The sequence below is a fragment of the Balaenoptera ricei genome, chromosome 1 (assembly GCF_028023285.1).
Source record: "Balaenoptera ricei isolate mBalRic1 chromosome 1, mBalRic1.hap2, whole genome shotgun sequence".
In the NCBI taxonomy this organism is placed as follows: domain Eukaryota; kingdom Metazoa; phylum Chordata; class Mammalia; order Artiodactyla; family Balaenopteridae; genus Balaenoptera; species Balaenoptera ricei.
Window position 1 is genome coordinate 42,146,402 of NC_082639.1, and position 14,027 is coordinate 42,160,428.

At 37.1% G+C, this 14,027-nt stretch overlaps 1 protein-coding gene across 1 annotated transcript in view; it reads right to left on the reverse strand.

Annotated features, from left to right (window-relative positions):
• FAF1 (Fas associated factor 1) overlaps positions 1-14,027 on the reverse strand; it is a 458,337-nt gene that overhangs the window by 150,641 nt on the left and 293,669 nt on the right. Inside the window, exon 9 of the mRNA XM_059922257.1 lies at positions 6,273-6,368. Coding sequence (XP_059778240.1) covers positions 6,273-6,368 — 96 coding nt within the window. The remainder of the gene's footprint in view (positions 1-6,272; positions 6,369-14,027) is intronic.

Consider the following 14,027-nt stretch of genomic DNA (forward strand, 5'->3'; position numbering starts at 1 on the left):
CAGATTAGACTTGAAGACATGAGAAGGGATACTTATTTCAATGTTCCAAGCGAAAGGATTTGAGAGCCTATACTTTAGTAGTAGTGGGAATTCAATGAAGGGGACAGACTTAAAATATACTTCAGTAGAACTAATAGGAATTGTTGACCAATTAGATTTGAGGATGAAAAAAATGAAAGAGGCATATGAAACAAAAATTTCTAGTTTGGGTGACTGAGTGGTAGGGAAGGTCAGGTTTGGTGAGGAAGAATATTGAGGCCAGTTCTCAGATAGAATACATTTGAGGAAGCTGTAGGGCATCCAGGTAAAAACATCTAGTAGGCAACTGGAAAAAAAAAATCTTTTTAGGAGCTCAAGGAAGAGATCCAGAAAAGATTTAGATTTTGAAATAATCAGCAGATAAATAATAGTAGAGGCTACAGAAATGAATAAGATCATTCAGTTAAAAAATAAAGGAAGAACAGTGATAAGGATAAAAGTTAACAGAATATATATTTCAACTGGTGAAGAAAAAGAAACAGTAAAAGAGATGGAAAGATAACTGTCAAAGATTAGAAAGGCAATTAAGAGAAAGAATCTGAGAAGTAAGGTGTGAGAAAATCTCAGTGGAGACAAGCAATGTAAACAGATTCAGCAGGATGAGAATTAAGAAAGAGACAGTTATGGCACTGTGACAAAAAAACAAAACAAACACAACACAACAAAGAAACCTGGATTTATAATCAAAAGACCTAGTGTTGAATACTTTGCCATTTTCTGTATGACTTTGGGCAAGCATCATTGCATCACCACTGTAGAAGGTGACTTATATTGACCCACAGAGTTGGCTGTGAAAGTGAAAAAAGGTGGCATAGCATGGTATTTTATAAAAACTATTTTTTCCTGTCCCATACTTCTTTTTACTGAAGTATAGCTGATGTACAATATTATATGTTACAGGTGTACAACATAGTGGTTCACAACTTTTAAAGGTTATATTCTATTTATAGTTATTATAAAATATTGCCTATATTCCCTGTGTTGTATAATATATCCTTGTAGCTTATTTTATACATAGCAGTTTGTACCTCTTAATCCCCTACCTCTGTCTTGGCCCTCCCTTCCCCCTCCCCACTGGTAACCCCTAGCTTGTTCTCCATATCTGTGAGTCTGCTTCTTTTTTGCTATATTCACTAGTTTGTTGTATTTTTTAGATTCCACACATAAGTGATATCATATAGTATTTGTCTTTCTCTGTCTTATTCCATTTAGCATAATACCTTCCAAGGCTATCCATGCTACTGCAAATGGTAAAATTTCATTCCTTTTTATGGCTGAGTAGTATTCCATTGTGTGTGTGTGCGCGTGTGTGTGCGAGCGCGCGCGTGCGCGTGTGTGTATACACACACACACACACACCAGGGCCCCTGGGCTGGAGAGCTCATCGTGGGGCTCAGAACTTACTCCTATGGGAGAACCTCTGCAATGTAATTATTCTCCAGTTTGTGAGTCACCCACCTGGGACTATGGGACTTGACTATATCATGAGTCTGCCCCTCCTACCCATCTCATTGTAGTTTCTTCTTTATGTCTTTAGTTGGAGGAGATCTTTTCTGGTAGGTTCCAGTCTTCTTCATCGATGGTTATTCTGCAAATAGTTGTGATTCTGTTGTGCTTGTGAGAGGAGGTGAGCTCAGGGTCTTTCTACCCCGCCATCTTAGCCGATCTCCCAAAAACTATTATCTGCCACTAATAGTTAAATTCAATTTTAGTCACTCCGTAGAAAGAAGCCACGTTGTAGTGAGTTAAGTAAATAGACAATGAAGAAATAGAGTCAGCCAGTACAGATTACTCTAAGAAGCTTGGCTGTGAAAAAAAGAACAGATGAGCTAACGCTTGAAGGGGAGCTAAGTTTGAAGGAATATATATATATTTTTAGGATGAGAAGATCTGAACATATTCTTAAGATGAAGAGAAGGAACCAATAGAGAGGGAGAGGATAAAAATGCAAGAGAGAGTTCTTACCCCTCCCATGTTGTGGGAGAGGCTAGTGGGGGTAGGATCAAGATAATGCGCAGAACATAAACTCTAATAGCAAACACCTCAACTAACAAATTAGGGTAAAAAATTTGATGCTGACATAAAAATATCCTAATTTGAACAGTCAAAAAGGAAAGGATCATAAAAATCTTGATATATCAGATCAGTTGGGACAGTTTCAAAGAATAGCAGGTCCCTCTATGACTGGAATAAACAGTTTTTGTCTTGGGTTGACAATGAGCATTAATAAGGGTGAGGAGATGGGTTTTGGGGGAGACATGGTAAGTTCAGTTTTATACAGAGCTAATTATCCTTATCTCCTCCCTCTTTCTTCTCCCACAGATCCTATCAGTCACCAATCCTACTGATTTTCCCTCCAAAATATATCCTGAATCCATTTCCTTCTCTCTTTTTTTAACTAGTGATGTTCTAGTTGAAGGTCTCATTATCTTCTGCCTGTACTAGCACAATAGATTCATATCTGATTTCTCTGTCTCCAGTCTTGCTTCCTTTACATCTAGCCTCTGCACAGAAAAGTGCTTTTCTCTAAAATGTCCATTATGGAAAATAAAAAAATCATTCCCCACTTAAAAGCCTTCTGTGCCTGCCCAGAGTTCAAGTTCCCAACTTGACATATAAGACCTATTCATCATTGTCTCATCTTTTATCTTTCTTTGTCTCGCACTTTATTTTTTATTTTTTTTACAAAGTTCTTTTTTTTTTAAAGTTTTTATTGAATTTGTTGCAATATTGCTTCTGTTTTTTTTTTAATGTTTTGGTTTTTTGGCCCAAGGCATGTGGGATCTTAACTCCCTGACCAGGGACTGAACCTGCACCCCCTGCATTGGAAGGCGAAGTCTTAACCACTGGATCGCCAGGGAAGTCCCCTCCCACTTTATTTTGCATGAACAAACTGCACTCATGTCACCCCATATACTACATTATATCATGCTATTTCCTCTGAATGGAATACTATTTCCATGTTTCTTCATTTGTCTGACTGTGACTCATTCTTTTAATTCGATTTGGATGTCAACTGCTGTAGTTCCCTCCTCCCCCAGCTCCTTCTTCTTTTTAAAAAATATTCATTCACAGATATTTATTCTGTGGCTGGTATGTACCAGACACTTTATTTTATTTTATTTTGCTTTTTATAAATTTATTTCATTTATTTTATTTTTGGCTACATTGGGTCTTCGTTGCTGCATGCGGACTTTCTCTAGTCGTGGCGAGCGGGGGCTACTCTTCGTTGCGGTGCATGGGCTTCTCATTGTGGTGGCTTCTCTTGTTGTAGAGCATGGGCTCTAGGCATGTGGGCTTCAGTAGTTGTGGCTCGCAGGCTCTAGAGCACAGGCTCAGTAGTTGTGGCGCACGGGCTTAGTTGCTCCATGGCATGTGGGATCTTCCCGGGCCAGGGCTCGAACCCGTGTCCCCTGCATTGGCAGGCGGATTCTTAAACACTGCGCCACCAGGGAAGCCCCTCAGGCACTTTACTAGGTGTTAGGGCTACAGAGGTAGATGAGGCAGACAAGCCTTTTGCCTAAAAACATTCTTGAAGGTTATAGCACCCTTCCCCCATACATGTGCTCCCCTAGTATCTTATGCTTATCTCACTTTTCTCATTAGTTATATAATATGAAATTTTCAGTTTAGATTCATTTGACTAGCACATAGTAAGTATTCAACAGACATCCCTGTAACCAAAAATATAAATCAATAGTTTTAACATTAACTATATTTTAAATTCTTTTTTTGTTATTCTTGGAATACCCCTCCTGCTCCTCCACTATCTACTGAAGATTGGAAAACTCCTAAGGAACCTGGGTCCAGGGGGTCCCTATACTGTCCCACTCAAGCATCCGTGATGAGGCGAGATAGGTACCTAGCTAGGTACCCAGAAATATGGGAAGGTCATTGAAAGGGGGCTCAGGAGCAAGGGGAGGATGGGAAGAAAAGAGAAAATATTAAATTATCATAAGGAAAATGTATTTGCAGGGCTAGAAGGAGGATGTAAGAAACAAAATTCCCCCAGTTAAAGAACACATAACTACAATGCATAAAATTCAAAACCTGAATTTAACTGCTGGTCTCAAGTATCTTCTTCCTAACTCAAGGCTGAAGACAGTCAATAGCAAAATGGTAATTATCTTGAAAAACACAAAGTCATACAAGAGAAGGGTTAAAACCAGAAGAAAGAAGCAGAACCACTGGGTGGAAGCTACAAGGTCACAGCTTCCAATTTAATATAAGGTTGATATCAACAGACAGAGATGCTCAACAGTGGAACTGGTTGCCTCATGAGGACAGAACCCTGCCACTGGAGATAAAACACAGATACATTTTGAGTGAGCTCCTTTAGCACACAGACTGTGATCCTAATGTTTGGCATGTAGAAGACATTAAAAAAATGTTTAAATGAATGAGGGATGAATGGATGGGAGAGTGTAAATCAAATTAAAAAAATCCCTTCCAGTTTTATAATTCTATGACAACATAAAAACCAAGTCACAGCTTCTTTCCCATTTCTCACCAGTCCTCTGGAAGAAGTGGTATTTACAGTTAGCCAGGGAAGGAAAAATAATGGACTCATCCGAGATAATCAGATTTAAAGATATTCCCAAGGGTGGCTGTTTTAGTTTTGTAAAGCTCCCTAACCTTATTCTACCTTCTTCCGTAATTAACCTAAAGTGTATGCCAGCCTCAAAAACGCTAGTCCTCAATATATGGCATTGACTTCTTTCCACTGAAGGGATTGCCCATATAACACATATAATGGTGAGGGTGAAAAAAGGAAATAAAATGAAGTGAAACAGTTAACTGTCATCTCTCAGAGCATAGAATAATTAAGAATTTTGGGTGGAGCTAGTTGGCTCCCTTTTAATGTTAGCAGATTTATCCATTAAATAGTTGACGCATAACGTACTTTAGTCATTAAAAATATACTCAAGCACTAGAAGGAAATATTTCAATAAATTATTTCTGGCAACTTCTGCCAAGCAATGAAACCCTATCATTTTTCCTTTCATGAGGAATTAGTGAGATAAAGAGCTGGAAAAAACGGTGTGGGCTCTTTAAAGGAAGTTAACATTTTTAGAGTCTCAAGGAAACAGTACAGTAGTATTTGTAGTAGGGAGAAAACCTCCCTTCTTTGTGGATTTCCAAAAACCGAGTAGCAAACTATCATTTTCACAGGATGATCATAGACTAGAACTTCACTTATGCAGTCCTTTTTCTCTTTCACATATTTAAGCGATATAAGTACACATTCAGAGGATGGCTGCAGAAGTCCTGTGGCAGCTTCCATAATGAATGTCTAAAATATATAAGTTTAAGTAAATATTTTGCAACCATATTTTGCATAGAATGTTAAGTGGGAAAAAGTTTTACTGGACTAGCTCAAGCTTTTGAATACTTGGATCAGGTACTAGCCTAAAAAACACTGGTATAAATAAAGTTTTTTGTACTATTTATTTATGACCTCTGTTGCATGCACTTTTTAAGTCATGGTGATGATTTTTCCTAGTACAAAATAGCAGCTTAATAAATACTTTTAAAACAGATAAACTGTAATGTCCAGGCTCTCTTTCCCATTCCCTTGTAACCAAAGTCATGGTCGGACACAGTGCTATTGTAGCCAAGGAAAAGATACTGTCTTTTAATATAGTTCAGACCCACAAAGACACATGCAGGCACATCACATACACAAACATGTTCACTCTCCTTTTGCCCCTCTTTGTTTTTACAGCACCCTGTATGCACTGCCATCACTGCATTTATTACATTATGTCATTATTATTGGTTTACTAACCTATCACCTTTGACTGAGCACCTTGGTATAGGTACATTGTTATTCATCTTTGTTACCTAGTATTGAGGACAATGCCTGGCTCATAGAAGGTGCTCCAACTCAATGAGTTAAAGGACCTTCAGGATGAATCCTAATAAATGTACTCAACTATATGGTCAGCAGCAAAGAAAATTCCTTTGTTAACCTGACGGTTCTAAGTAAAAATTATGTCAACCAATCCACCCAAAATCTGTCTGTTTGGAACATGAAACTTACAGAACAAGAAGGAGCACATTAGCAATAATCTTGCATGGAAAGTTTCTGCCTTTAAGAATTTACTGAGACTTTATTCACGCTACATTAACTTTATCTATTCACTGCTGTGGCAGATAAAAAAGAACAGGAAGTGGGCATGTGAGTGGAGGATAGGCCTTCTGTTCAATGAAAAGCAAGCAAACAGGCTTACCTCTTCGGATTGCTCCCGGGTCTGTGCAGGTGAAGATCTTCTTCCCACTGTAAGTCGATGGCACGGATAAGAGAGCCCTGATTCAGCAAGACACATCTGCAAAAAGTAGAATCCATCATTTGTAAACAAAATGAACTCATATTTCACAAAAAGTTTTACTTTTCAGGTATTTTCTATTATTTCTGAAGCAAGATTAGAAAGTTCACTCTAGTAGCCTAGGCATTACATTCAAAGGAAGGCTTTGAAAATTTGTCCATATATGGATGTTACAACAGCAAGGCTATTTTTCAGTAGACAATAGACTGGAGCTCCAGGAAACTGTAACAAGCCTAAATAAAGCTAATCATATACACCTCCCCACCCCAGCATGTCTGTTACTTTTCTGATTAGTAGAATAACACCTCCATTTCCCAATTCCCAGGGCAGTACTTTATAAATCTATTTTGAAGGGTACTTGGAAGAGTGTTTGCAGAAGGCATTTAAAAAAAACAACACATTTCTATACATGGTAACATAAATGTCATTTATGCTCTAATCAATATTAATCCACAATTTCAGATCATTACAGCTGGTGAGTCTATAATATATGTAAAGCACCTAGCACAGTACCTGGCACACAGACATTGTTTTATTACCATTATGATCTAAAACACTAACCAAATTTAGCCAAAACAATGAAAGTAATATATATTTATTTCTACTGAATTTTATTTTGGGTCTGATATTAAATAACTATTTTGAGTTTTAAATTAAATTTAGGAAAATATGAATGCATGTCACTTTTGTCTGCATAAAAGAATTAAAACAATATTAATAGCCAAAAGACGGTATTTTTCTTTGGTGTTAGTAAAATGACACACATTTGATGTAATGATGATATACAGTGAAGTTCCTTTTATTATTATTAGAAATAAAATAGGGTATCCACTAGCACACTGAAAGCATTCCTTGTAACTTTGGGGGAGGTGTGAATTAAATTGATATATGAGGAAACCCAAATATCTGTAAATTCATAGGGACCAGACACAGTAGTGGGTCAGTCCTAACTACAATTCAAACGTGTTATAATTAGGCTAATTATCTGAAGACAAATACTGGAATGGAAAATGCAAATGTCACCTAAATATCCAGGTATTTTCAATCATGTGTGGTGTGTGCTGTCATATAGATTATACAGATAAAAATCGTGTGTTTTTTTATTGTTACCTTTCCTTTAGTCTCAGAGGTTTTTGTTTGTTTGCTTTTGCACCTAGATATTTTGGCATTGTACTTTACAAATGGTAGAAGGCCTGATTAATAAAATAAATAAATAAAAGCAAAACTGCAATGACTGTCATTTCTATTCAATCATATCCATCAAAATTATTGTCACAATTAGCTCAATTTATTTCCTTTCAGTACAAATAAAAGCAAAGCTAAGCTGGATAAGAAGCATAGGCAAAATTTCAAGACACGCTGCCTTCATTTTTTCATTTGAAAAAAGTTCTCCTCCCTCACTCTGAAATCCTCTGGTAATGAAATAGTAATGATGGTAAATGTCACTGACAATCAGAAGCCGTGTAGTGTAATGGAAAGAGAACTGGAAGAGCCAGAAAAACTCAATTTAAGTACCGCCTAGCTTTCTGATCTTGGAAAAGTCATTTCTCTGTTCTAAGCTAGAGTTCCGTCTTCTATTAATTGAGGTGAGTAATCCCTGCCCTAACTACCTCAATGGACTTTTGAAAGGGTTAAAAAGAATAAGATAAGAAAAGATGGCTTTGAAACTATACTGAAATAGGCAGAAGAGCTGTTATCACTCCAATGGTCATTATTTTTAGGACCTGGCGAAGAGGAATGGTGATTAACTTCCACTGTGACTACCTTTGCATACAGCCCAATCGTAAATTAAAAGAGGACATATTTTAGGAGGAGCTGGAGGAAGGCGCTCACTAAAAGTACATGGTACTACAAATGGGCTGTCTCTTTAATGGGCTTGTCTCCACAGTTATCAATATTAACCTTTCCCATAGCTACTAAAATTCCTGAAGATAAGAGGACAGTGGCCAGCACTTTCTCCTTAGTCTATAGCTGAACAAGTAGGCCTCACTCTACACTGAGGAAATTAAAGGGTCAAGAATTTCTATGTGCCCAGCATTGATTAAATATAAGGCATAGTGTCTGTTTTAAGGGAACAGATATACCAGTCGGGGAGACAAGAGATACACATAGGAACAGAGACAGAAAAAGGAATACAAATGAGTCAAGCTGGGATTATATCACAGTCTCAGTAGAGCTGGGGACCCCTTGGAAGGGACAATAGTTACTTAGAGAGTGATTTCAAGAAGTTAGAGCTACAGTAAAGGTTTGCTGGGACTCATGACCAAAGCTATAACAGATGTGAAGTCAGAAGGCGGATGTTCCAGGCTGGCTAAAGCACTCAACGACAATGGGCAAAATCGCTTAGAATTTCTGTACTTCAGTTTTCTTACTTAGAAAATGGTGTAATACAATTGATCTACTTCTCTCACAGAGCTGGTATGAAGATCCAGTAAGATAATGTATGTGAAATCAAATTGTTATGTAACTGTAAATAACCAATATTATTATCATTGTAGTATTTATTTTGCTAGAAATTAGAAAAAGAAATTTCTAGGTTTGTTTGACTAGAAATTTGCAGGTTTGTTTGACTTTATAGTTGAAAATTTACATTTAGATGTACATACATGATATTAGTTAATTAACCTCTATATAATGGTAATCTTTCAATCATAAGATTGCTTTAACCTACTTGCTCACCAACCTCTCCTAATCCTTAAGTATCCAGAAGATTATACCCCCAGGTGTGTGGCAAGTATGTAGAATTAAACAGTAAAATAAAGGAATCTTGACTTTATCCTATATTGAATTTTTGAACCCATTTTGAATCTCTGCATCTGCCATGATGGGAAGTCAAAGAATTAAGTCTAATACAGCCAGAAAAAAACTGAATAAAGAGTTGAAATAGATTTTGAAATGAGTCACAGTCCTTCACTGTACTAGGTTAAAGCAGTTTTTCCCTGGAAAGTAACACTTATACTCTTTCATTACCTACTTGAACTTGCATACTTAAACACATTGGTGGGGTGGAAAAATTTGTAAACTGGTAATCTCTAGGAACAGAAATACTCAATAAAGGCTTTCTATATAAAGAACAATGATCCCCATTTGAGCAAATACCATAAATTTAAGCTTGAAATTATACTGGAAATAAACACAGGTCTTGGCTATGTAATGAATAAGAATACAGATAGTATTTGTAACTGAAAAGTGGAGAGGACAAAAAAAACCCTGTAACTCTAGCGTAACACTGTAGAAGGTTCTATGAGGGCAAGAATGGGGCCTGTCTAGTTCTCGCCTAAGCTTATCATTAAGAAAATTGTTAACAATTCCTACAGTTGAGTGAAAAAAGAAAAATATCTCTGAGATTAAAATAAATGGCTCTAATGCACATGGAAATCAGATATGAGTATTATGAAACCTAAAAAATATAAATTGTAGGAGAGACACAGAATCAAAGAAATTCCATAAGACACTTATATACCTAAAATACCAAAATATAAGATTAGGTCTTATCTAAAATTCTTTCTCTGAAAAGTTTGCCTTATATTTGTGTTTACAAAGGTTCTCATATTACAGAGTGCTCCCTCAAATACTTTAATTTTAACTACAATAGACTGTTTGGGAAAAACAAATTAGCTTGAAATAACCCTTTCCCTCTCCTGTCAATGATGCTTCAGGTGCTTACAGAGCTCATCGGTCAGAATTGGTTAATAAAGGAGACAAGGATATTTAACACCAATTTCACGATTATTCTTAGAGGTATAATCTCACAACTGCAAGTGTTGGAAGTCCTTATAAATAAGCCTTTAAAAGATATTTTGAATAATGTCTTGGGAAGATGATGAATATACACCTATAAGACAGATGAAACTAAACAAATAAAAAACAAAAAAGCCATAGCTGCCCTAATGATACATAACAGAGATAGTATTAGACTAGTACTTCCTCACAGGGTTGGGATAAGCCTGAGCTAGTATGTGTAAAGCATTAAGAACAATGCCTAGCCCACAGTAGATGCTCCACGAACGCTCTTTTTGTTATTCTGTGAATGAGTACTTGTGGCTTGGGATAAAATGACCAGTGAGAACATAACACTGATTCAAAATAATGCTAAATTAATGAATTAATTTGACAAGTATATATTCTACTACATTAACACAAAAAGCTTATATATTTTAAACTGTTCAACAAACTCCTCTTTACAAAAATAAGAGATTTTACGGTATTTACATTTTAAAAATAAGACCACATTTTTAAGCATGATAGCCACAGTAGGCAAGAATTCAAGCTGATTCTTCTTGTCAGCTGATGACTGAAAGTGTAACAGGGAAGAACAAATGTGACTCCATATTGGATCTGTTTCTTTTACTTTAACCTCTGTATTCTAACTGCTTTTTCTACAAGTTAGGAATGTTGCCTATAGCCTGAAAATATACATGATAGCCCATTCTCAAGGCTCTGACCTTCAAAGGTATAAAACTTTTCCATTCATATACAGATAAAAAGCTGCAGAACAGAAAATAACATTTGTCTTGTTGGAGGTTTACAGGAACACTGTGACTGGACCTATCTATGTGGACAGCTGCAAGAACAAAGGATTCCGGCACTAAGAAGCTTGCAACAATCAACAACACCCCTCCCCTTTTAGTATAAAAGAAGCCTGGATTCTAACTCAGGTGAGATGGTTCTTTGGGACACTAGTACACCATCTTCTCGGTCTGCTGGCTTTCCAAATAAAGTCACTATTCCTTGCCTCAACAACTCGATTTATTGGCCTGTCATGTGGTGAGCAGTATGAGCTTGGACTCAGTACCATAAGGATGTAAAATTTGTTTTTAAATTAGACTTGAAGAGGGCTTCCCTGGTGGTGCAGTTGTTAAGAATCCGCCTGCCAATTCAGGGGACAGGGGTTCGAGCCCTGGCCTGGGAAGATCCCACATGCCGCAGAGCAACTAAGCCCATGCGCCACAACTACTGAGCCTGAGCTCTAGAGCCCGCAAGCCACAACTACTGAGCCCACATGCCACAACTACTGAAGCCTGCGTGCCTAGAGCCCGTGCTCCGCAACAAGAGAAGCCACCACAGTGAGAAGCCTGCGCACTCCAACAAAGAGTACCCTCCACTCGCCGCAACTAGAGAAAGCCTGCATGCAGCAACGAAGACCCAATGCAACCAAAAATAAATAAATAAATAGATAAATTTATTAAAAAAAAAAATTAAACTTGAAGAAAAATGACCAAAATCAAGTAAATCTGCAGTGTTAATAAATAACCTGAGGAAAATGCAGGCACTTAAAAAATTCTTGTGGATTGTTAAAAGCAACTCTTTCTATTTAATAACAGGAGACAGGTGAATGTAGCATGGACCTTTTGAATTAATAATACACATTTAAAGTTGATCTATATCTTTCCATGAATTGAGAGCTCATTTCTTTTTAGTGGGGAATAATATCCCGTTGTCTGGATGTACCAGTTTATTTCTCCACTCACCTACTGAAGGACATCTAGGTTGCTTCCAGGTTATGGCAATCATGAATAAAGCTTCTATAAACATCTGTGTATAGGTTTTTGTGTGGACATAAGTTTTCGACTCCCTTGGGTAAATACCAAGGAGCACAATTGCTAGATCATATGGTAAGAGTATATTTATTTTTGTAAGAAACTGCCAAACTGTCTTCTAAGTGGCTGTACCATTTTGCATTCTCACCAGCAACAAATGAGAATTCCTGTTGCTCTACATCCTCACCAGCATTTGGTGTTGTCAGTGTGCTGGATTTTGGCCATTCTAATAAGTGTGTAGTGGTATCTCATTGTTATTTTAATTTGCATTTCCTGATGACATGTGATGTAGCATCTTTTCCTATGGTTTTTTGTCATTTGTATATATTCTCTGGTGAGGTGTCTCCTAAGGTCTTTGGCCCATTTTTTAAACTGAGTTGTTTGCTTTCTTGATGAGTTTTAAGAGTCTTTTGTATATTTTGGATAACAGTCCCTTATCAAATGTATCTTTTGTAGATGTTTTCCCCCAGTTTGTGGCTTGTCTTCTAATTCTCTTGAAAGCAAGGACTTTTAAAGTCAGAGTGTCCTGAGTTCAAATTCACTTCTGCTAGTCACTGTTCTACTATTTACTCCAATCAATACTTTATATCTCAAAGCTCAGTTTCTTCATCTATAAAAATGGATAATATTACCTCTCCTAACAGGCTTTCTGTGAGAATGGCGTAAAGAATACATTTGCCACACAGTAGATATTCCAACAGTTAGTGAATACTCTTTTTTTTTTTTTAATTAATTAATTTATTTATTTATTTTTGGCTTTGTTGGGTCCTCGTTTCTGTGCGAGGGCTTTCTCCAGTTGCGGCGGCCGGGGGCCACTCTTCATCGCGGTGCGTGGGCTTCTCACCGCCGCGGCCTCTCCCGTTGCGGAGCACAGGCTCCAGACGCGCAGGCTCAGTAGTTGTGGCTCACGGGCTTAGTTGCTCCGTGGCACGTGGGATCCTCCCAGACCAGGGCTCGAACCTATGTCCCCCGCATTGTCAGGCAGACTCCCAACCACTGCGCCACCAGGGAAGCCCCAGTGAATACTCTTAAAATCTACCTGAAGTTTTTTTCTTTTCTTCTTATAGAAAGTATTTAGTATTTTCTTAGGAAGACATGAACTATGCCAATGATTCTCAAAGTGTGTTCTATAAACACAAGGTTCTTAAGAACCTTTTAGGGGTTCCACAAAGTCAAAATAATTTTCTAAATAAATACTTATATAGTATTTGACTTTTTCACTATTTTTTTACACTGATGGTAAAAAAGCAATGGTGGGCAAAACTGCTGGTGCCTTAGCACAAGCCGAAGTAGTGACACTATATTGTGTCAAAGTCTCCCGTGCCATTTACTCACTGTAAAAATGCCAATTTCACTTAAGAATGTCGCTGTTGAATGGGCAAAAATTATTACTTTTAATTAAACTTGACTCTTGAGAACATGCTTTTTAATATTCTATGTGACAACTGGGAAGTATGCATAAAGCACTCACACTGCACAGCAGAGAATTAAGGTTGTGCTGAGGGAAAAGCACTTGTATAATTGAGTTGTGTTCTGAATCAGCTACTTTTTCCATGGAACACTATTATTACTTAAATGACTGGCAGATGAACTATGGTTATTCAGATTTAGGTATGTGACAGGATTCTCCTCCAAAATGAATGAAGCAAGCTTGTTATTTCAAGGCACAAGTCTGAAAGTATTAATTGCCAATGACAAAATTTGAGTTTTCAAAATTAAAAATTAAAATTTTGGAAAACCATCAGCCACCATGGACTCAATAGCTCCCTAATGCTTAAAGACTTTTCTAATGAGATCGGTGGTGATATTAGCAGAAGTGATTTTTTGATATTATATAATGAAATCTTTCAACATTAGAAAATCTGTATAACTCAGAGGACCAATACTCTCCAAATAACAATGAATGCATGACCTTGTAAAATCAGGCATGGATAAAGGATCTACTCAAACTGCAAGACAGACCAAGGGATACTGCTGTAACAAAGTACAAAAAGTACATTGATATGGCTCCAGATTCCACATTGAAACCAGCCTTTAGAAAACTATCACTTGTCAGTTTAGTATCAAAGAAGAATATTCACAATTATCTGAAAAGACTATTAAAATACTCCTCCCTTTT